At 49.2% G+C, this 24,649-nt stretch overlaps 1 protein-coding gene across 3 annotated transcripts in view; it reads right to left on the reverse strand.

The window, feature by feature from the left end:
- The window catches only part of KCND3 (potassium voltage-gated channel subfamily D member 3), a 225,290-nt gene that overhangs the window by 5,482 nt on the left and 195,159 nt on the right, over nucleotides 1–24,649 (reverse strand). For 2 of the 3 annotated variants that reach the window (XM_018045916.1, XM_018045915.1), the window contains exons 3-7: nucleotides 12,008–12,170; nucleotides 4,537–4,638; nucleotides 4,117–4,206; nucleotides 2,560–2,616; nucleotides 904–1,151 (exon numbers count right to left, since the gene is read on the reverse strand). In XM_018045916.1, the coding sequence (XP_017901405.1) occupies nucleotides 904–1,151; nucleotides 2,560–2,616; nucleotides 4,117–4,206; nucleotides 4,537–4,638; nucleotides 12,008–12,170 (660 nt within the window). The remainder of the gene's footprint in view (nucleotides 1–903; nucleotides 1,152–2,559; nucleotides 2,617–4,116; nucleotides 4,207–4,536; nucleotides 4,639–12,007; nucleotides 12,171–24,649) is intronic. The other variant, XM_018045917.1, reaches the window with a different exon arrangement.

Here is a 24,649-nt window from a genome sequence, read left to right on the forward strand (position 1 = left end):
TGAGTTGATGATGGTTCATCTTGCTAGTGTCCCAAAGCTTCTGTGACCCTCTACATGTCTAGCTTATAGTAACTAGGAGGTGGTTTGGGTGTCCCTCCATCTCTGCTTTTGGTATTTGGCCTGTAATTATACATTCTGATGATTATTCCTCAACTACCCCAAATTGCAAAAGTCATGCATATTGGGCTTTGGAATTCAGCGTATACATTTTCCCCTCCAGTGTACTATTTTCCTATCATTTGTGTCACTTGATTTTACTTCCCCTGACTTCCTTGCAGTTCATTGGAGGTAGTGGGAAGTGGCCTAAATATAAGCAGAGTCACTTTGTGATGCAAAATCAGCCTGGGATAAGCCATGTCTAATACAATTGTGAAAATTGCTTTCTTGAGAAAACAGTCCATTCTCTGCAGCAGGGAGGTCATTTTTGGATTTTTGTTGTTACTTGTTTCTCATATCTACCCCCTCGCCCCCCATCCCCCCACCCCCTACCCCTGTCCACTGGGCCTAAACATGCCATAGTATCCTAAGCATAGGAGGGGCTTTTGGGCTAACTTGCAAGTATGAGAAGGAAGGTGGGGGAGGCCCTTGCATTAGATATGGGGGAGGGAGGGCCAAAGACCCCAGGGTTCTCCTAACGTGGAGATGGCATCACTCTCTGAGAGTGAAAGTGAAAGTCACTCAGTCGTGTCCGACTCCTTGTGACCCCACGGACTATACAGTTCATGGATTTCTCCAGGCCAGAATACTGGAGTGTGTAGCCTTTTCCTTCTCCAGGGGATCTCCCCAACCCAGGGATCAAACCCAGGTTTCCCGCATTGCAGGCAGATTCTTTATCAGCTGAGCCACAGGGAAGCCCAGGGAGTGCCTAAAAGCCTCAGGGAGCGATGGATGGGAGCCACCCACCTGGTAGTGAGGGAGGGCTGCTCACTGCCCTGGATGTGGATCGTGCTGAGCTCTTGCATGCTGCGCAGGCGGGTGGCCGGCAAGTTGGAATTGGGCAGGTGTGTGGTTTTCTTACTACGACGGGAGCAGCAGGTGGTCGTGAGGCCTGGGTGGCTGGATAACGAAGGACTCCGTGTGGACGGGTAGTTCTGCATTGAACTCTCCATGCAGTTCTGCTCAAACATCTGCTCATCTATGAACTCGTGGTTCTGTGGGAAGCAGAGGGAGAACAGGTAAGAGACAGAGATAGGAAGTGGGGGCAGGAGCGGGATGAGCTCCAGCACTCTGCCTGGCTCTGTTCTGGGCCTTGAGAGGAGGGTGCCCAGCTGCCTGGAGCACCAAGAAGCATTCCGGACTTGGGGGTGTCCCATAGGCATCGAAGGAAGGAAGAGATTCCCATGGGCAGCCCTGGTCATCAGACTGAAGGGCGGAGACTGCAGTCATGAAATCACAATGTTTCCTGTACTTCATCTACGGCTTTGGCTGAAGGGATATAGAGCGATGTGGAGGGATTTCGTGGCATCCTCAGAGCTGAAGCAAAGACTTGCTGGACTTTGTAGGCTTTGACAGGATTCCCCCCAAGCGGCAGCAGGCAAGGAGTCCCTGACTATGAGTAGTGGGTGTGCTAGGTTGTCTTTTTCTGGCTTTACTGGGTGAGATCCTTATGAATCCTGGGTAAGCATGAGACACAAGATTTTAAAGGCATTGAATTATTCACAGAATTGGGAGAGCTTTGCTCTTGAAGGCCAGTGGGGTCACAATGTCAGAGTTATCGTTTCTTTTGATGATTGATTTTTTCCCACCTGGTTATGGGTTGAAGTGAAAGTCACTTAGTCGTGTCCGACTCTTTGTGACCCCATGGACTGTAGCCTGCCACGTCCATGGGATTCTCCAGGCAAGAATACTGAAGTGGGTTGCCATTCCCTTCTCCAGAGGATCTTTCCAACCCAGGGTTCGAACCTGGATCTCTTACGTTGCCTGGATCTCCTACTTTGAAGGCAGACTCTTTACTGACTGAGCTGCCAGGGAAGCTGGTTATGGAGTATGGCTCTTTAATACACCTAAAGGCACAGGATTCCCTAGGTCAAGTGTCAGCATGGGGAGGGGATGCTAACAGACTCCCATCGGAGGCCATCCCAGGATAGGGTGGAGCGCAACCCAGGATGACTATAATATGGTTGTTTGGCCAAGGTGACTAAACATCTATGGCATGAACAGTCTGGCCAAAGCTGCCAGAGTGAGGAGAAAGTCTAAAGAGAAATAGCATGAGAACAGAGTTCAGAGAGAGACCAGCCCCGACATTTGATACCAGGAGTTCCCGTGGAGTTGGGGGTTGGGGGCATAGACAGACGTGGCACATGGACACTCACAGGATACCAACACTGGTTCCATGTCCCACCACCCCTCCAACCCCTGGGGAGGTCCAAAAAGGGAATCAGAAAGGCACAAGAAAACTGGAAGCCTGAGCTGGTACTGGGTGTGACAGCAGAGGTGGGATAAGCCCCAGAAGAATCAACAGCGCATGCAGAGAACCAGACCAGGGGTAAAAAGAGGAAACTCCACAGACCCAGAGGAACCAGAGAGAGAAACATCAATCAAAGTTTTAAAAAGTTATACCTTGATGGTGGAGGTTCGTACAGATAACAGGGGATCATCCACAAGATAGGACAACCCCTACAGGACAACATGCCAACAGAAGATAAAAACACCATTGATTGTACATTCCAGCATTCCCAAGCTCAGTTCTGACATTCAGTCTCTCAATCCCAGCATTCCACCCTTGCTCCCCGCATTCTTCCTCCTTGTCCCAGCATTCCACCCCTGGAGTCCAACATTCCTCCCCTAAAGCCCAGCATTCCATCTTTTAATCCCAATATTCCCCCCACCCCCAATCCGACATTCTTTCCCCCAAATTTGGCATTCCACCCCTTCAATGCCAGCATTCCATCCCTCAATTCCAAGATCTCATTTCTTCAATGCCAACATTCCATCCCTTCAAACCCAATATTAAATTTCACCCATATCCTTTCAACTTACACATTCCACCCAGCACATGCAACTTGGAAAGGGCAGTTGGGTCCAGGCCTATTTCTTTGGCAAGCTCTGAATCTTTGAGAAAAATTCTAGATATGCATATACAGTTCTTGACTCTATGAAATATTTGATAAATCCTGGAAACTAGGGTTTTCAGAGTCCCTTCCCACCTTGGAAGTCCTCACTGGGTTCAACTGCCATCCAGTGTCTCCCTTTGTCTCATCTAAGAGTCATCTAATATCTGTTCCTCCCATATCTGGGAGGCCAGGATATGGAATACTGAGAGTTAGAAAGTTCCCTCCTTAGTGTGCTGAGCCCTGACTTTGGGCTTTTTGGGGAGGGAGATCCTAGAAAGAAACAGCAAAGTTTCCCTTTGTCCCTCTTTGGTTGTCCAGCCTGACTTCTCCTCCCTCCCTATTTCTAACACTTTTTGCCAAGGGTCCAGGGTTGGCCCCACTGCCCTTCCTTTCAGCCTGTTGGTGAGGCACAAGCATCATTCCACATTCCAGCTGGGGCACTCTAAGCCATAACTCTATTTTAACAATAAGCCTTTCAGAATTTGAATTCCCTGAGAATCGCAGGGTGGTACTGCGATGGGGTGGTACTGGTAAAATCCCTGGCTAGAGCAATATAGGCACTGCCTCTTTCATTCACTGTCTCCTGTTTCAAGTGGAGTGGAGGGAGCAGAGGGACCCACAAATTCCATCCACCTAGCCCCAGGGTTGGGACAGAAGTTGACGTTCTTCTCTGCTGTCCTGTAGCAATCTATTATAAATTCAGCCCTACTTTTGAAGAGTGATGTCCATCAGAACTGAGAAACTGATAGACATAGGCCTTAGGCCTCAGTAACTAAGAAACGGGCCATGGGGATAGAGACAGAGGGGTCGTGTGGAAAGTCCAGGGGAATGGCCTCCTCTGTGCCACTGCAGGGCAGAGCTTCTGAGTCAGAAGGGTCTTCCTTCTGAGGGTTGATAGAGACCTCATTGCTACTCTTTTGATCTAAGGGGACAGACTTTGACTTCTGAAGCTTGGCCCAGGGTGAGGATGTGGGCAACAGAGTTCACACTCAGTAAGTTCTGACCGTAGAGAAGGGTCAGGGGTCGGGGATGAGAAAGGAGGTGGCACTGGGCTGGGACTCACAGTGGTTTTTTCCAGGCAGTGCAGCAGGTGATGGTGCTGGCTCTCGATGAGTGAGGTTGTCTTGCCCATGTGCTCCTCTTCTGGGGTGCCCTAGGAAGGAAAGAAGAGAGACTGAATGTAAAGCGGGTGGCTCTCCTTCTCTCCATCTCCTTCATTTGTCCACAGAAGGGAGTACGGACCAGAAAAATCTGGAGGAACCAAATTTTAGGGTCACCCTAGAACAAGTTAGCCTTTGGCTAGGAGCACCTAAGCTAAAGCTGGCTTAGGGATATAATGATAACCCTATGGAAGAGGTATGTGGAGAGGGCTGCTACCGGGGGAAAGTTTGGGACTTTGGGGCAGAAGTGCTGGTGCCCCCAGGAGAGAAACCAAGTTCATCCTCCCTTCCACCTCCCGCCCCCGGGTCCTCTGGGCACCTACCATCAGCTCCAGCGCTTCGTTGAGAAGTCCATTACGCTTGCTGTGCAGGTAGGCGTTGGAGCTGCCAGTTTTGGCCACACGGATCCTGGCAAGGCGGGCCTTCTGTGATTGACAGAAATGATAAAAGAGTGAGAGGGACTATTACTCATCAAAGTCCTCCCTCCTTCCCCCAAATTTCATGACCTTTATCCACTCAGTATTGCATCAGGGTATTTCTCATCTCCAGACTGCAGGCTCTTGCAAGGAGCACATGTTAGAGCTCCCTGATTCTCTCCTAGGGTCCAGTGCTTCTGCTTGTATTCAGCAGGTGCCCAAATACCAGTTAATTAGGAGAAAATCAGGAAGTGTGTACATGTGGCCCTCAACTCCTCCCCATCTTTCTATTTTTTCCTTAGCATTCATTACCAAGGTAGTATATGTTGTATATAGTTATCTTGTTACTGTCTCTCTCCCCCACCAGAATGTAAAGCTCCTCAAGGTCTGGCTAATACACGTGGAATCTAGAAAAATGGTACAGATAAACCTATTTGCAAAGCAGAAATAAAGACACAGATGTAGAGAACAAACGTATGGACCTCAAGCAGAGGAACAAGGGGGTGGGATGAATTAGGAGATTTAGGAGTGACATGTGCACACTGCTGTGCCTGGAATGGATAACTAGTAAGAGCCTGTGGGGGCTTCCCAGATGGTGCTAGTAGGAAAGAACCCGCCTTCCAATACAGGCAACACAGAGGGTTCTATCCCTGGGTCGGGGAGAGCCCCTGGAGGAGGGTATGGCAACCCAATCTGGTATGCTCGCCTGGAGAATCCCATGGACAGAGGAGCCTGGTGGGCTACGGTCCATAGGGTTGCAAAGAGTCAGACATGACTGAAGCGACTTAGCATGCATGGACACAAGATCCTATGGTATAGAGCGGGGAACTCTACTCAATGCAATGTGGTGACCTAGATGGGAGGGGCATTCAGAAGGGAGAGGAAATGTGTATACAATTGGGTGATTCACTTCACTCTACAGCAGAAACTAGTTACAATGCTGTAAAGCAACTACACCCCAATGAATAAAAAAACAAAGTCCTCGAAGGTAGCAGTTTTTGTTTTGTTCACTGATATCTCTCCAGTGCCTGCTGCGGCTGCTGCTGATAAGTCGCTTCAGGTGTCCGACTCTGTGCGACCCCAGAGACGGCAGCCCACCAGGCTCCCCATCTTTGGGATTCTCCAGGCAAGAATACTGGAGTGGGTTTCCATTTCCTTCTCCAGTGCCTAGCAAGTTGTAAATCAATAGATAAATTTACAATTTCATGTCTGTCTCTATAGGCCTGTTTTGTTGTGCATGTCTATGGGAACAAATGTAGATGTGTGTATGTGTGACCAGGGGCCCAATGTGGGTGAGAGAGGGGAAGATGGAACATATTTCCATACACCGCCCTGGCTTGAGCTGTTAGTTGCTCAGTCGTGTATGACTCTTTGCGACCCCATGGACTGTAGCCTGCTGGGCTCCTCTGTCCCCAGAATTCTCCAGGCAAGAATACTGTAGTGGGTAGCCATTCCCTTCTCTAAAAGATCTTCCTGACCCAGGAATCAAACCTGGGTCTCCCCCATTGCAGACAGATTCTTTCCTGTCTGAGCCACCAGGGAAGCCCCAGCCTTAGCTATGGCACTGGAAGTCTCCCCAGCTCCATCCTGGGAGGCCTGTAGCAGTATCCCACAGGAAGACTGCATGGGACCTCAGCCATGCATGCTCCTCTCTCCTGCTCGCAGAGGCCGTGGGAGAGGAGGGACATGCCGCATAGGCTGGCTTCTCTTCTCCTCCCCAATAAACATAATCGGTGTCACCATGACAGCAGCACAGTCGCAGAGTGAGGCCTAAAAGGAAAGAGGCTTCCGGAGGGAGAAGGGACGGGTAGAGGGCTTCCTGCTGGTTTTAAAACATGCAGCTTCACGTTTGGGCTCTTGTGGATCTAGACCCAGCTCCAGGAAGCCGAGGAGCCCACGTGGACTAGCAGCCCTCTTCTAGGCTGGAGGGGTCCTTCCTCCTGCCTCGGGGAAAATCCACATTTAACTTCAGCATAGACTCTGAACTGAGGCGCCCTTGAAAGATTGTGGTGATTTTCATTTCTTGTCACCTTCTCCCCAGGGTGGGCAAGTGTCCTCTCAAGTGTCCTGCTGGCCTGGCTCATCCACTAAAAGGAGGCCAGGGACTTGGCTTCTGGCTCTCAACAGAAGCGCAGAGAACACATGATACCTATCGTGTTCTGGGAAGCCCCCTTGTGGCCAGTATGTCCTTGCAGGGACAAGTCAACGACCTTCCCTGGTTTCTAAATATGGGGAAGAGGTCAGCACTTGAGCCTGGAAGATCTGCCTGCAAATCTAAGAAAGAACTCTCCTCTAGATCGAGAATGAAAAGAGGAAGCTGGGAGAGAAAGGGCGGTAAGCAAGCCCCTCATTCCTCTTCTCTCTGAGCAAAGAACATACATTTAAGCTGCAGGACAGTTCTCCCAGGGATGCAGCTCCACCTCTCCCCTCGGTTCCATGTCTGCATTCTCGCAAGTCCTCCATCATTTGAGGATGTGCTGTTATTGTTTTGGGTGAGTGCTGGGTGTTGAGAGCCGCGTATGGAAATCCAATTGTGTCAAGCTCATTATAGCCTTATATAATTTGATTGCACCACTTAGAGCCAGACCTTTCTTGTATCTGGGCTCTGTCTTCATTACTTTCTTGAGATGAAAGATTCTCCTGCTCTCCTCTGTGGCACTTCTTTTAATCTTATCTTACCCTGGGCTCTATTAAAGCAACAGATTGTCATATCAAATGCACTATATCGTTTAATCATTTCCCACACAGGATAAAGAGGTCTGCAATGTATTTACAGAACCCTACCCAGCACATGTAATTTGGTGAGGACTTTTGGCTTGACTTTGAGCTCCTGAGGGCCAGAGTCTGTGATTTATGCATATTTTTATCTTAAGCATCTAGCACAGAGCTTTGCACTGAGTATTTGCTCAAGTGAGGCTTGTGATGGCCCAGGAAGATGATCCTACACAGTTGGCCAGAAATCCACGTTGAAAAAGCCGCTGTGATGGACTCAGTCCTTGTGTGGGCTGGTCAGCCTCCCTCTCTTCTATGGCCAGAAGTACAGTGTGAGAGTTAAAAGAATGTGGAGATCATCTAGGCTGTTTTAAAGACAAAGAAATGGGCGGGGCGGGGAAAGGCAAGGAAATGGAGGATGTGAGGGGAAGGGACTTTTTCAGGGCAAGACTTCAGCTCAGATCTTCCAACCTTCAGGCCATTGCTGTTTCCATAACATCCTTCTTCTTCCCTACATTTCAGCTCCATTCAGGCAAATTTTAACCTGATGAACAAAGCCCCAAACTTGCATTTTCCACAGCTGTAGAGATTCCAGGTTTGGAGGAAAGGTCAGGATGGAGGATCCTGCCACCCTGGGGACAGTTCCTGGTACAGGCTAATAAGCTCAAGAATTCTGTGGGCCCCTAGAAGCCTTACACAATGAAACACTTCCTAGCTGTCTGGCTGCCAGGTGTCCCTGGAGCATGAGTATCGACATCTCTGCCCTGGGAGAGGCAGAAGAAGGAGAAAGAGAAGAGGACTGGAAAAGCCAAAAGAGACCATGGGCAATTGCACTCTTAAACATTTATCTCAGAGAAAAGTTTTATTCCCACACAAACCTGCAAGTGGCTGTTAACAGCAGCTTGACTTATAATAACTCAATGTCCCTCAGCATGCAAATTGTTAATCATAACTGGGATGAACCCACACCAGGGAATACTACTCAGCAAGGAAAAGGAACAGACTACTGATTCACCTGACTTGGGTGAATCTCGAGGAAATTACAACAAAATGGGAAAAGCCAGTCTCCAAAAGTTACCTGATATATAAGCCCATTGATATGCCATTTAAAAAATGAAAACACTTTATAAAGGGAGGACAGATAAATGGCTGCCAGGGTTAAGAGACAGGGTGGAGGGGTGTTGGGGGGAGTGGTTGTAAGAGATACAGTGGAAGGGATCCTTATGGTGTTGAAACTGTGTGGTATCTTGACTGAGGTGGGGGATGTGTGATCTTGCACAGGTGATAAAACCGTATAAAACATCACACAGAGGCACACGTGGGTACAAGCAAAACTGGGAAAGTGGGTTGTAGCTATGTCAATGCCCATGCATTGGATAAGACAATTTTATAGCTACATGTGTATCTATAATTATTTCAATAAAAATCCCCACTCAGATGTTCCCTTCTCTGTCCACTGCCTCCTCACTTGATCTCCGGCTCACCTGGCTTAGAGGAGCCAGTCTCTGTAGCAAAGAGTCATGGAGTCATTTCAGCAATAAGTAAGTGTTAATCACTCAGTTGTGCCTGACTCTTTGTGACCCCATGAACTGCAGCCCACCAGGCTCCGCTGTACATGAGATTTTCCAGGCCAAGGATACTGGAGTGGGTTGCCATCTCCTTCTCCGGGGGATCTTCCCAACCCAAGGATTGAACCTGGGTCTTCTGCACTGCAGGCAGATTCTTTACCAACTGAGCTACAAGGGAAGCCCTGCTGCTGCTGCTGCTGCTGCTGCTAAGTCACTTCAGTGTGTCCGACTCTGCGCGACCCCATAGACAGCAGCCCAACAGGCTCCCCCGTCCCTGGGATTCTGCAGGCAAGAACACTGGAGTGGGTTGCCATTTCCTTCTCCAATGCATGAAAGTGAAAAGTGAAAGTGAAGTCGCTCAGTCGTGTCCGACTCTTTGCGACCCCATGGACTGCAGCCTATCAGGCTCCTCCGTCCATGGGATTTGCCAGGCAAGAGTACTGGAGTGGGGTGTCATCGCCTTCTCCGAGGGAAGCCCTAATCCCAAGCAAATCAGTCATGATGGGAAAGGAAGACAACTTTTTGGTCCTTTCTTTTCCATCTGAGGCACACGGGCTAGTGCTTACCCTCATGACTCCTGAGTATGTGGTCTGAGCTGAGACCTGTTATCAGCAATCCTGACCTCCTTCCTGACCCATCTCTCCACTCCCCACTGAGTCCCCTGACCTGCCTGCCTTGCCTCACTACTGTGATAGACCTGGGGCTGGAAGCAAGCAGTATTCTTGTGTTGTCTTTTTCCCCTTCTCACAAGAAGCCCAAGGTGAAAGAGACAGAGCTGAGTGGACCATGAGGAGGGACAGTATCCAGGCAACATGAAAATACTATGAATATTTACTGTGATTTACTCCCTCTTGGAGGGAGAGCAAAGAGGGAGCAGGAGGAAGGAAGAAGAGGGAGGGACTCTCGTCCTGAGGGGCTAGAAGGAAGAAGACGCCCAAGCTGATTCCTCGTGTATCTTAATCACATGGGATGAACTCTGTAAAGTTGTGTGGAGAAATGGCCCCCACAGCATTCTTTGCAGAGGGCAAAATGACAGCGGACATGATACTCTAAGAAGCAGGTAAGGGCATGAGTACAGAAGGGAAGGGAGTGCAGGGGTGGCTGAAGCCCTGCGTGAGTGGGGCTGCTGTGGGCTGGTGTGAGAGCTGAGGATTCCAGGAACCTTTACTGCTCTTCAAAAACCCTGTGTCAGCCCTGGTGGGTGTGGTGGGCAGTGAGGGATGGGGTTGCCATTGCTATAGGACCCCTGGCCCTTCAGGGCTTTAGGCTCCCTGATTTGGAAAGGAGATCCTAGTTTCTTCCTGCCCCCTTTTTAAGGACAGCATAATAAATGTAGATATTGTTCACACTTGCCAGCTGACTTGAATGGGGAAAGAGATAAGACTTCTATTTTGGGGCTGGCTCGCAGGGGATGGGGGTGGGGAAGCCCTGACCTTGGGTGAAGAGGTAGAAACTGGTGCTGGAGGGGACAGAGAGGACTGCAGATCAACCCAAGGCAGGCTGACAACATCACAGACCCCAGTCAGGATAAGTCAAAGTATGTCCTGCACAGGCAGAGTGAGACCGTAGGGCAAGGAGGTGACCATGGGGCACACAAAAGGGGAGATGTTGGAAGTGGGGACCAGCTGGATTTATTATATAACTATGTGATATATGTTATTAAGTATGGTGGTGGTTTAGTCGCTAAGTTGTGTCCAACACTTGCTATCTCATGGACTATAGCCTGCCAGACCCCTCTGTCCATGGGATTTCCCAGGCAAGAATACTGGAGTGGGTTGCCTGGATTGTCATCTCCTTCTCCAGTGGATCTTCCCGACCCAGAGGTCAAACCTGGGTCTCCTGCATTACATGTAGATTCTTGACCAGTGAGACACCAGGGAAACCCTCATTAAGTATTGTTACATGCAAATCATTACACATTTCAGAGCTAACTTTCATGAACTTTGAGACTTTGTTTCAGTCAGCATACACAGATGTGTTCTGAAATTCTGGATCCCTCTGATATGTCAAGGAAGCCCTGCCACTGAGGGGTTATCTCTGCAAAAGCAAGGCCAGGAGAGAGGCTCACATGGTGAGGAAGTAACCCAGCTGCACACACAGGGCCTGGCACAGAGTAGGTGCTCAGTAAACATGTGTGGAATGAATAAATGAAGAAAGAATATAATAAGGACATAACGTTTCAGGCCTCCCTAAGCGACAATTTCAGGTCCCCCCACTCCATTGTACCCAGAAAGGCTTTGATGGTACCCACCCCCACCCCCCACCCCACCTCCCCCACCCCCCGCCCCCGGAGGTTGAGATGCTGCTGAAGGGGGAGTATTTCAGCCTAGATCAGAAGAGAAAGGAAAAACTGCTCCCTGGGTCCAAGAACCTTCACCAGCCAGATGTCCAAAAAATGCAGGTGAACTGGCTCAGAGGGTGAGGTGGAGGCCGGTCAGGAAAGGAGGCTTCTCTCTGGGCACCAAAACCTTCAGGCATCTTTCCTCATCCTGTTGATCCTGCCCAGCCTCCCTAAGGCGTGCTCACTGGACATCACTGGAAACCTTTCCAGGACCCACGCTTAGTCTCCCGACTGTCAAGGGCAGTTCTATGCCCTATCCTACGATACCCTGAGGTGACTAAAGCCCGCTGTGCAATTTGTCTGTGAACTCAATGGCCTCAGAATGTTCTCCTTTCAGAGTATTCATTTTTCTTTTTAGCAAATTTATTTTTGTCACTCTGTTTGGTATAGGCTATCACAGGGTACTAAAAAGCGATTATGCTCCCCAGCAAGCTCTTGGCTGTGGAAGGGAGGAGTCCAGGCACTGCCCAGTGTTAGTAGCTGTGGTCTAGGAGGGGCGGCCAGGGCCCAAGGAAGCTGCACAGAATATCCACAAGGAGAACATTGGCTTGTGGGTAACTGAGAGTTTGTGGCCTTGCGCAGCTGACTGTGGTTGGCGTGCAGGACGCTGGTAGGTGGGAAGGCACCTACTGCTGCTTACCTTCCAAAGCCAGAGGCCGTTTGTGCAGGGATTCTCCCAGGAGCTCTGTGTGGCAAAGGGAAAAGGCCAAGGGCACCCTCTCAGTGTGGCCTACCCGCTTCCGGGTCTGAGGCTTACCTTCTGTGCCCTGCGTTTATCTGCTCTCTGATTCTGGTGGTAAATCCGGCTGAAGTTGGAAACGATCACAGGGACCGGCAGGGCAATGACGAGGACACCACTCAGTGAGCAGATGGAACCGAAGATCTTTCCTGCGATCGTCTTGGGCACCATGTCTCCATATCTGAAAGAAGAAGACAAGCAGGTATAAGGAAGAGGGGTCATTTGGGAAACAATCAGGCTCCCCTGCTTATCATTCACCCAGTCATTCATTCATTCATCTGACAGTTCTTTAGGTGCCTGCTATGTGTCAGGTACTATGATATGCTCTGCGAGTGAACAAAACAGACAAGGTCCTTATGTTCACAGAGCCAGCATCCTTCCAGGGGAAGACATAACACTTAAGTGAATATATAAAAATACTGCAACTTCTGGCTCTTTCCAGGGAGAGAATAGAGATAGTGCAGTTCAGGGTTGAGGGAGAGTGGTCAGAAAGGCCTCCCTGAGGAGGTAACATTTAAGCTAAGACCTGAAGGTAAAGAATCCAGCCATGCCACACAGGTGGGGCAGAGCGTACCAGGCAGAGGGAACAGACAGGACGGAGGCCCTGAGGTAGGAAGGGGCTTGGCCTGTCTAGGAGCAGTGAAAGGGCCGACGAGGAGCACGGGTTCCATCCCAAGTGCAAAGAAGAGCCATGGACAAGTTTCAAGCAGAACAACACGATTTCTCTTATGGTAATAAAAATAACGAAGAATAAACCGCCTTCTATTTATGTGAAAGCTTATAATTTACAAAGCACGTTTACACATTTGACTCACAGAAGCTCCACAAACCCTATGAACTTGGAACCTTGATCATCGCTGGACAGATGCAGGAATCAAGGCTCAGAGGCATGAAGTAGATTGCTCATGTTTGGGTACAGCTAGGAGCAAAACCCACACCTCCTGCTTTCTCCTCTTTTCACCTCATCCCACTGTCTTAAAGGGGTCTATGAGTTCCAAAACTCAGCCCCTTAAGCTGTGAAGCCACTTTGGGACAGTGCCAGCCTGTCTCAGAGCTCAGAGAAACTCTCCTAAGTACTTCACACCCTGGCAGCCACCCCCTGGGACCGGCTTGGCTTGGCTCCTGCTCAGCCCCAGGCAAACAGGCCAGAGCCTTCTCCTCCAATCAATGAGATACGCTCAGCTGCAGTTAAGTGTTTAGCCTCTTCTTTACTGAGATCATTTAAAGGCCACATTAAGTAAAGAACTGTGAAGACTCCTTTGGCCAAAGCCAGAACCCCCACCTCTCCCCACCTCTGTGCCCTCTGGGTGTCCTGAGCAGAAACAGCCTTAGGGTGACCTGGAATTGTTGCTGCTGAAATTGTGAGGCTCCAAGTCACTTGTCCTGAAGGACCCAGGTGTCCTGGGGTCCAGAAAGACTGTGGAAGGCGATGGGGCCATTGCAGAACTGTGAAGTCCTCACCCCTAACCCTAAGGGCTTGGTCAGAGGTGTGCCGTGGTTGACACATACTTGGATGAATGGCCCCATTGAAGCTTCTCCACACCCTTCTTCCTTCTTCTTCAGTGTCGAAGCCCTTTGTTCTGCCTCAGGCTGTTTCGGTCACACTACTGAGAGCTCCTTTGGGAGCACTGATACTAGGTTTGCATTCTCTGCCATGATGCTCAGGAGTGGCTTCCAGTGAAGCGGTCCAGATCCTGGCTCTGATAAGACTCCCCTAGCTCCACCTGACGGAGAAGGCAATGGCAGCCCACTCCAGTACTCCTGCCTGGAAAATCCCATGGACGGAGGAGCCTGGTGGGCTGCAGCCCATGGGGTCGCTAAAAGTTTGACACGACTGAGCGACTTCACTTTCACTTTTCACTTTCATGCATTGGAGAAGGAAATGGCAACCCACTCCAGTGTTCTTGCCTGGAGAGTCCCATTGACAGTGGAGCCTGGTGGGCTGCCGTCTATGGGGTCGCACAGAGTGGGACACGACTGAAGCGACTTAGCAGCAGCAGCAGCAGCTCCACCTGAAATCACAGTGTGACCTTAGGAGAATGTGACTACGGGCCTCAGTTTCCTTGTCTCAAAAATGAAGATAATGAGTAACCTAGGTCATAATTCTATTGTGACATAACTCTATGGTATTTGTTGTTGTTGTTTAGTTGCTGAGTCATGTCTGACTCTTTTGTGACCACATGGACTCTAGCCTGGCAGGCTCTTCTGTCCATAGCATTTCCCAAGCAAGAATATTGGAGTAGGTCGCCAGTTCCTTCTCCAGGAGGTCTTCCTGACTCAGAGACTGAACACGTCTCCTGTGTGGTAGGCAGATTCCTAACCACTGAGCCACCTGGGAAGCCACGCTGTGACGTGTACAGCTCTACAAACAATAAATACATTTACTTTCACTTAGGCATTCTGAAGGAGAAGGCGATGGCACCCCACTCCAGTACTCTTGCCTGGCAAATCCCATGGACAGAGGAGCCTGGTGGGCTGCAGTCCATGGGGACGCGAAGAGTCGGACACGACTGACCGACTTCACTTTCACTTTTCCCTTTCATGCATTGGAAAAGGAAATGGCAACCCACTCCAGTGTTCTTGCCTGGAGAGTCCCATTGACAGTGGAGCCTGGTGGGCTGCCGTCTATGGGGTCGCACAGAGTCGGGCATGACTGAAGTGTCTTAGCAGCAGCAGCAGACATTCTGAAAACCATGGTCTCTGTTGCTGATGAGCTGATTGTTCCAAGTTCTAACCATCCGAGTGATGAAGAAATTTTTAGATAACATGATTGAAAGGTGGACATTGGGTACATGACCATGGGTGAAAATGAGGCATGGTGGGAGTTTGTAACAACCGTGTCAGGAAGGCTACATTTCAGTGACTGAGGTTGTGAAAAGTGCTAAGAACAACAGGGAGGTTGTTTTCGCCACTGGAAGGAAAGTTACTCATCTGCTGGGCAGATGGTCTGCTGGAAACAGACGATAGAGAAAGCTGACCAATGCAACTCCCATGCACTTTCTGCCTTCTCCACAAAGAAGAACCTGCTTTATCTTGGGAAGGCAGGGACAAATGTGGAAAAAAGTATCCAGAGCTTGGAGCAGGGGAGTGGAGAGCAGGCAAGTGGCCAGCTGTCTTCAGTGGATTCCCATCACAGGCCCACCTAGATCCTACCCCAGGAGACAGGAGGAATGCGCAGATGGTGTTATAGAACCACTGCTCACGATGGCTGAGAAATCATGATGCCGCAGAGAAATACCAGGAGGCTAAAGTATCAGTATCTCTAAAGAAGGGGAAAGGAGATCTAAGGAGCCACAGACCAGCAGGCTTGGTATCCGCTGATTCTGTCAGCCAATTGCTGGCAGAATTTGAGAGTGGATTATTAAGCGGACAGCTTGCGAGCACTTGGAAAATAGGCTGCATTGGTTCACTAAGCACACATCTTGCCAGATGACCCTTATTTCCTGTTTTGAGAGGGTTAACCCGCTGCAGACGTACTGCATCGTGACTGCAGCAAGGTGTGTTCCTGCCCAGTTCCCTATATGCTGGGCGAGCTGGAGGAATGGGGAGGGGACAGCAGCATGGCTAGCAGGCACTGAGCAACCATCTCGAGTCTTCCGACCCTTCTCAAAGATGACCAGCAATGGTCCCAGGACAGCAAAGGAAGTTTCTGGTTTTCATGTTAGAAGGGTGTCCTTCAGTGAGAGAGTAATAAGCAAATGAAATGAAGATGGGATCTAAATTCAGGTCTCCTCTGGTGCATTCCAGAATTTTTTACCAACTCATTTCAGGCCAGAAGGAGGCAGTGTGGCCTAATGATTGAGAGAGGAGACTGGCTTCAGATCTGGGGTTGAACTAGAGCCAAATGTTACTTACCAAATAGTTAAATGTCCTTGGGGAAGTTACGTAACCTGAGCCTCTACCAATATAAATGGGTTTTATAAACCTAACTTACAAGGTTGTTGTGATAATTAATGAGATAATTCAGAAGAAGCCCTCGATGCTTTATTTGGGTAAACGTAAATTCTCTATGAGTAGCCAGTGCGGAGGGCATCCAATATTTTGCCTGCTAATATCTTACTCATCCCTAGGAACTGAAGCCCTCCTCTCCCCATTATGACATAAACTCTGTCCAGAAGAGCAGGGTTTCAGAGGAACTGCTATATTATTACAAGCCTTCCCCAATATCCCTGCTCCCACTGGGGAGCATTTTAGAGCATTTTCAACACCCCTAATAGAAACTTAGTACTCATCCTGCAGTGATCATTCCACACTCCACCCTTCAGCCCTGGGCAACCACTAATCTACTTTTTGCCTCCATGGATTTCCTTATTTTGGACATGTGGTTACTATGTTTAGCAGTTGGAGGAATTGTACCATTTTACATGCCCACTACCAATAAATCAGTGTTCCAATTTCTCCATATCTTCACCAATACTTGTTACCCTTTCTCTTTTGATTCTAGCTGCCCTAGTAGGTGTGATGTGGTATCTCATGGTTTTTTCCTTTTTTTACCCACTTTTAAAAATGGTAAAGTTAATTTACAGTGAGGTATATTTAAGGTTGGGCTTCCCTAGTGGCTCAGACAGTAAAGCATCTGTCTGCAATGCAGGAGGCCCAAGTTTGATCCCTGGGTTGGGAAGATCCCCTGGAGAAGGAAATGGCAGCCCACTCCAGTATTCTTGCCTGGAAAATCCCATGGACCATAGAGCCTGGTAGGCTACCGTCCATGGGGTCGCAAAGAGTCAGACATGACTAAGTGACTTCACTTCACTCACATAGTTGCTGCTAAGTCGCTTCAGTCGTGTCCGACTCTGTGCGACCCCATAGACGACAGCCCACTAGGCACTGCCGTCCCTGGGATTCTCCAGGCAAGAACACTAGAGTAGGTTGCCATTTCCTTCTCCAATGCATGAAAGTGAAAAGTGAAAGCAAAGTCATTCAGTCATGCCCGACTCTTAGCGATCAAATGGACTGCAGCCTACCAGGCTCCTTCGTCCATGGGATTGTCCAGGCAAGAGTATTGGAGTGGGTTGCATTGCCTTCTCCTCACTCACATAGTTAAGGTATAGTTAATTTACAATGTTGTATTAGTTTCAGATGTATAGCAAAGTGATTCAATTATATGTGTGTGTGTATATATATATATAATGTACATATTTCTTTTCATTCTCTTATAGGATATTACAAGATATTGAATGTAGTTCCCTGTGTTATGCAGTAGGTCCTTGTTTTTTAGTCTATTTTATGCGTAGTAGTATGTATATGTTAATCCCAAACTCCTAATTTGTCTTTTCATCTTCACCCTCCACTATCTCCTCTATTAACCATAAGTTTGCTTTCCATGTCTGTGAGTCCATTTCTGTTTTATTAATAAATTCTTTTGTATCATTTTTTAGATTCCACATATAGGGGGTATTATATGATATTTGTCTTTCTCTGTTTGACTTACTTCACTTACTATGTTAATCTCTAGGTCCCTCTGTGTTGCTGCCAGTGACATTATTTAGTCATTGTTATGACTGAGTAATATTCACTGAGCAACTTCACCTTCGCCTTCAATATTCCATTTTATATGTATATATATATGTACACCACATCTTCTTTACCCATTCATCTATCAATGGACATTTAGGTTGCTTCCGTACCTTGGCTATTGTGAATAGTTCTGCTGTGAACACTGGAGTGTGTTCATCTTTTTGAATTAGCGTTTTCTCCAGATATCTGCCCAGGAGTGAAATTGCAGGATTACACGGTCGCCCTCATTTAAGTCTCTCACTGTGAGTTTGATTTGCCTTTATAATGTTGGCTGATGGTGTTGGTCAACTTTTTCCCTCCCCTGGATTTTTACCCTTGAGACCAGATCAATCTCTTTCAAAGAAGTTGAAACTCAACTTAAAAAGCTCCGGAGTTCCTGGCTGCCATGCTTTCTGCCGTGCGGAAAAGCCAGACTGTAGTTAGAAATGAAGCAGGCTGACAGTTGAAAGAGATGCGAGATGACAAGGGAGACCTGGTGGAGGTCTGAGTTCCTGTTCTACTCTTTGGAGAGGATCAGCTGTACTTTTGCCTTTCCTGTGGTTAAGTTGTGCAGGCCTTCTTTTGACTCTGCACATCAGCAAATTATTGCTTTTGCTTAACCTTCTTCCATTTGGATCCTGAGACCATGACAATGATGATGATGCTAGTGATGATGTGGCTGTGAAAGTGAAAGTGAAAACTCACCCAGTCAGCTTTGACTCTTTGTGACCTCATGGACTGTACAGTCCATGGGATTCTCCAGGCCCGAAAATTGGAGTGGGTGAGCTGGTCCCTTCTCCAGGGGATTTTCCCAACCCAGGGATCTAACCCAGGTCTCCTGCATTGCAGGAGAATTCTTTACCAGCTGAGCCACTAGGGAAGCCCAAGAACACTGGAGTGGGTAGCTGATCTCTTCTCCAGCGAATCTTCCTGACCCAGGAATTGAACCAGGGTCTCCTGCATTGCAGGTGGACTCTTTACCAGCTTAGCTACCAGGGTTGATTATTTTTAACCAAGCTCTTCGAATTTCTAAATGACAGCACTACTATGAATTGAGGTCCTTAGGAGTCAAAAGGATTTTTAGCAGATTGTAATCATGGGTGAAATCAACCAGATTAATTTCAACAAAGATAAATGACAACACCAGACTTTTGGTTCAAATAATCAATGACTTGTATAGCTGATGAGAGAGAGTAGCTTAAAAGCCATCCAAGTTAAAAATCACTGAGGGAATTGACTTTAACATAGCCACCAGTGTAACCACAGCAGCTAAAGACCTAATGCTGCCTTGAGCTGGACTGAAGGGAATACATTGGCCAGAAAACAGGAGTGGGTGCTCAGATTCTGCTCTTTGGTGCAGACTGCTTCTCAGCTGCTGTGTGGAGTTCTGGGCAGTACGTATTCTATAGGGCAATGATTAACTGGGTCATGTCCAGAAAGGAGAGGGAGAGATGATGAATTTTCTGGAATTCATAGAGGAAACAATCAAAGGAACGGGCTCATTTGGCTTAAAGAAGTAGGGATGGAGAATGGAAAGATGAGAGGGAACAGTGTACTGGGGCATATGTTAGGAACTTTGGCATCACTGGATCACATGAAAGCCCCACCAAGTAAGTTTAACCCTCCTTAGAGATGAGAGGACAGTGAATTGTTCAAGGTCCTCAGGTAGTCAGAGGCAAGACTGCCTGGGTTAAAACCCAGGTTGGTCTGTTTACATTGTCCTGCTCTGTCCGTCAGATCCTGCTTCTCCAGGGGAGTGGATGAGGCTGTTGCGAGGGATAGGGTGGTGGCGGGAGAAGCTCTGAGGAGGCAGCTGGAGCCTGCCCCCTTTTCAGCTGTCTCTGCTCCTTCAGAGGTAGCGACATAGCATGGTGGTTAAAAGTGTGGACTCTGAGCAGCAGCCTATCTGGGGCAAGTCCTGGTTCTATCACTTGTGAGCTGGGTGAATTTTGTGCAAATTACTTTATCTTGTTTCCTGGGACTGGTAATATAATAGTACCTACTTCACAGGGCTGTTGCGAGGGATTAGATGAGTTACCATTTGTAAAAGGCTCGATTCTGGCACATATTAAGAACTTTATAAACATTTATTAAATAAACCCTGGGTCCAGGCCACTGTGGTTTCTAGACTGAACTTCTGTGAAAGCCCCTTAACCAGACACCTCACTTAAGCTTTGTTCTGCTTTAATTCACAAAGAACCATGGTCTTAAAATGCAGATCTAACTGTGTCATTTCCTTGCTCAAATCACTTCAATAAATGTTGATCGAATGTGTGAGTTAATGAAGAAAACATTCCTTGCAATATGGTTGCAAAGATGAAATTCCTGTTACATAGTAAACACTCATTAGGTAACAGCTATTAGGACTGTAATGATCGTGATGGGCAGCACCCTTTGTCCTGCCTGCAGACCGTCCTGGGGCCCCCTGGGTCCGTCCTGGGGCAGGAACACTGAGGTGCTGGAGCTGATAGTGATTCTCTAAGTCCTTATGGCCATGATGGCCTATTTTCTCTGTGGAATTTCAAGGAAGGAAAGGGTGAAGACAGAAAAAAACAGAAAATGTCATGGCCTAGAAAAAATTTTTCTAAGCCATAGCCTTATTTTCTTTCTGTCTTTCAGGCAAATAAGGACTCCCCTCCTCCACCCCCCACCCTGGCTCTGAGGGTGGAGAAAAATAAGGGACAAGAAAAGCCTCTCCTGGAGGGGACACACCAGATACGGGGGGGCTGTGGTGCTCACTCCAGACTTAGGACCCTCACACAGCCCTCAGCTGGGGCCAAGGTAGAGCCAGCGGTCTGCCGCTGACCTGGTGGGGCTATGGGCTTGCTGCTTCCCCACCAGCACATCCTCGGTAATCTGCAGTGATGTCTGGGCTGTGGCAAGAGCAGGGAAGCTTACCCTCCTAATATGGAAGGCTAATTAATTTGTATTAGGGCTTAGGGATAATTAAACTTTTTATCTGAACTTAAGCTGCGCAAACCACCCGCCTTGTACAATTAATTGCTGCCTTCATTTCCTCCTCCAGGAGCCGAGAGATAAGTGCAAGCCAAGCTCCCCTGTCTGATTCTGCCTTCCTCCCAGGTAGGGGCAAGGCTGCCCATCTTGTGGGGAGTCTGCTCTTTCCTGGAGGCCAGGCCACTGCCCATCCCGGCCGCTGGGAGCTCAGTCAAGGAGGCACATCCTTGATGAGCTTCTGCCGGGAGGAATTCTCTACCTCACAGCGACACCCACTGATACACCTACCTTCTCCACTGGGATGACCCTGAACTTGGCTTCTGCCTCTGTTCACCTGTGCTGGGTGCAGATGGGGGATGACAGCTGTCCTGGGGGCTGGAGTCGGGCTGAGGGCAGGGGATAGAGCAGGGTGGGCTCCAGTGTGAGCTCCAGGCACTCATACCCCTGGGGCTGCCTCCCTGTCTGGAGGGGAAGGACACTGGCAGGCCACCCTGGAAGGCACTGACGACACAGCCTGGCTGATAAGCTCTCCCCGTGACAAACATCTGGTCAGCCTCTTTTCAAGTCCAAATCCCTGCCTGTGGAGCAGCGCAGCTGTAACTTTTTTATTTGGCTCTTAAATCATGTCAGGTCCTGCAAATCCATGATCTCGTTTGTTCCTCCCAGCAGCCCTAAGCAATAGATGCAACGATCACTCTCATTTTACAGATGAGGAAACCGAGGCACAGAGTGATAAAGTAATATGCTGGTAGTCATTTAGCCAGGGGCTTCCCAGGTGGTGCTAGTGATAAAGAATCTGCCTGCTAGTGCAGAAGACCTAAGAGGTGTGGGTTCGCTCCCTGGGTTGGGAAGATCCTCTGGAGGAAGGCACGGCAACCCACTCCAGTATTCTTGCCTAGAGAATCCCCTGGACAGAGGAGCCTGGTGGGCTAGTTCATAGGGTTGCAGAGTCAGACACGACTGAAACAACGTAAAACACACAGTGGTAAAGAGCCGAACTGCCAATGCAAGAGATTTAAGATGCCTGGGTGCCAGCCCTGGGTTGGGAGGATCCCCTGGAGGAGGGCATGGAAACCCCACTCCAGTATTCTTGCCTGGAGAGTCCCATGGACTGAGGAGCCTGGGGGGCTACAGTCCATGGGGTCGAGGAGTCAAACACGACTGAAGCAACTTAGCATACACCTATGCATTTAGCTAGCCGGTTGCAGAACCGGGACATGGATCAAGTCTCTAAGATTTCAAAGTCCCCCTCCCACCATCCCCCCACCCTGCCACTACAAGTTACTACAGCCCAAAGTCGCAGTCCCTGAGGAATCAACATGGCAGGCAGCTGGGAAGAGGGCGCAGTAGCAGAGGGAGGAGCTCTGATGCTCTGAGGACGCGTACCAATAAGACCCGGCGATCGGTGACCTGCCGCAGGGAACCTGAACCTTGGGCCAGTGACAGAAAGGAACTCAGAGCGTTCAGGTGGACCCAGCCCTGCACGTGGGCTGAAGTGCTTCCAAAATGGTAATACGAGCTGGTTTATAGGCAAACCAGATTTAAATCCTGTCCTGAGGAAAGCTTCTTTAATCCAGGCCTTTAGGATTCCTGCAGATTAGGATCATGTAAATATAAGTTTGCTTTAAAAAAAATAATAAGGAAGCAAACAACCATGAGTGAGAGTCAAAGGAGGGAAAAAACCCCATAGATTTAGCCTGCCCCCTCCCACCCCCAAAACTTCAGATCCTGGAATTGATAAATGCAGAAGTTACACATGGAAATGACTTTTTTTTTTTTTTTCAAAATAAAGGATGGAATCACAAAGATGAACTACAATAGAACACTATCAGAAATGACAGATACGAAAAAGAACCAAATGGAGCTTCGAGAAGTGAAAAAGTGAAATGCTAAAATTAACTATGTCTGAACACAGTGCCTTAATCCAGCTGGTTGTCCCTGACGGGCTCAGCTTCCGGAGCAGACCTCCTCTCCTCAAGCTTACCCTTGAAGACCTTCATGCTGTCACTTGGTCAAAAGGCCCTCGTACCCGGGTCTATTCCTGTCATGACCGGTAGGAGGACAGTAAAGACCAAGGAGAGGCCGGCAGCAGCCTCGTCACCAAAAGAGGCGATCGCTGTGGTCCAGCATGGTGCTGAGTGAGGCTTGGTTCCTGTAGAGACACAATCCCTTTTGCTCACACAGCTCCCAGGAAAGACACACTAACTCAGATGAGAATACACGGATGAGCAGATAGCAAACCAGTGTTATCGCCAGATGGGAATGGTGCCAGCCGCCTTTGCATGAAAACCAGGGAAGGAGACATAATCACAATCACTACAGGTCTCCTGTCAATGGGAAAATATTCAGATGAAAATTGGAATTTGGTCATTTCTTGTGGCATTTCCTAAATCCCCAGTCAGCAGTTTCCGGAGCTGTGAGTGGGCTTGCTCTGAGCATGTGCTACAAAGGCATTTATTCTTTGGAAGGAAGAAGCTGAGGGCTGAGGCCCCACCCCACCCTGCCTGGACCCAGGCCGGGGATGAGCCTTGTCAGACTTAGACGGGGCCCATGCCCTGACTCGGGGTGCTTGTGGGCCAGGAGTCATGTCGGCATGGCCAAAGTTCCAGTCCCAATCTTGACAGGCATGTTCTCCTGGAAATGAGGCCTTGCTCATCCATCCTCCCTGGTCTCAGCGCCCCAGAGACTTGTCCCCGTTTACCCCCTCTGCACCCTTGGGAGCAGAGGTTGATAAGAAAGAGCAGCACGTGCATCTGGTCAAACCCCGGTGCTCCCACAGAGACCCTGTCCCGCAGGCTCATGCCATCTGCTTCTCTTCCTCCACATGGCCATCCAACAGCCTTTCTCCCTGGGGCAGTTTCTCAGCCTTCTGCCACCCTGGATTGGCAAGCGGTTCTCCCCAACAAAGGGGAGCCCTAGCACAATAAACCTTTGGTTGGTACCGGGGTGGGCTAGTATGGCAGAAAGTTGGGCTGACCTTGGGAGAAAGCGGGGTAACAAAGAGCACAGGAGAGGTGGGGGTGTGCCTAAGTCAGACTCCAGCTGGCCCTCCTAAAGAGGGTAAGCGCTCAGGTCAAAGTCCACAGAGGTGACGACACGCCAGGATACAGAAGCTGTGGTGGGTACGTGGTGAAGCAGATAAATTCTTTTTTGGGGGCTGCACCAGGCAGTAGGTGGGAATCTGAGTTCCCCGACCACTGTGCGTCCTGCAGTGGAAGCGTGGAGTCCTAACCACTGAACCACCGGGGAAGTCCCAAAGCAGACAAATGCTCGAGCATAGAGTATCTACGGTTGTGCAGAACTTCTCTGAAGGTCCAGTCTTTTTTGGTTTGTTTTTTGTTTTATTGGCCATACGGGACAGCATACGGGATCTTGTTTTCCCCGACCAGGGATGGAACCTGCGTCCCCTGCAGTGGAAACACAGACTTAACCACTGGACTAGGGAAGTCCCTGAAGGCCCAGTCTCGTCTCTGCCAGCACACCTCTGATTCTTTCCCCTAGAGCTCCATCTGGCATGGTGGCAGGGGTAGTGACCGGGGAGGAGTGGGGGCTGCAGGACTGAGGGAAATTTAAGCCCCAGGCCAGGTCAGATTGAGTGAGGTGCTGAGTCATTTAGCTACTTGCCCCTGTATAACCAGCACCAGGCTTCCCTACGCATCACAGCACTCTGCCCTCCGTGACCCACTGGGTAAACCCATTCTATTTCGACTGCCCTTCCCAAGTCTTTTCTGGCCCTCCTCCCCGCTACCCTGTACGGTCTAACGGCACCTTCTTTCATCTTGGGTGTTCTCCCTTCACCTTTTCACCCATTCCCACCCTCTGAAGACCAGGGGACATTCTCTCCCATTAAGCCTCATCTGAACCACACGTCTTTCTGCTCGTTAGGTGGGAAACTCCCTGAGAGTGGCCTGGCAGCATCTGGACGCACACAGCTGGTGTCTCACCAGCCTGACATCACCATCTCCAAGATCGGGCTGTCCTTCTGTGTTAGCACGGTACTTCTGCCCAGTGGACACATGGCGGACTGTTCAAAGGTACTTGCGGGGGTTGTGGACTAAATTCAGTCGTTATTTCTAGGGCAACTTACCTTGAACCTGTGTGTGTGTGTGTGTGTGTGTGTGTGTTAGTCGCTCAGTCATGTCCGACTTTTTGCGACCCCATGGACAGTAGCCCTCCAGGCTCCCCTGTCCACCATGGGATTCTCCAGAC

The sequence above is a fragment of the Capra hircus genome, chromosome 3 (genome assembly GCF_001704415.2).
Source record: "Capra hircus breed San Clemente chromosome 3, ASM170441v1, whole genome shotgun sequence".
Taxonomy (NCBI): Eukaryota; Metazoa; Chordata; class Mammalia; order Artiodactyla; family Bovidae; genus Capra; species Capra hircus.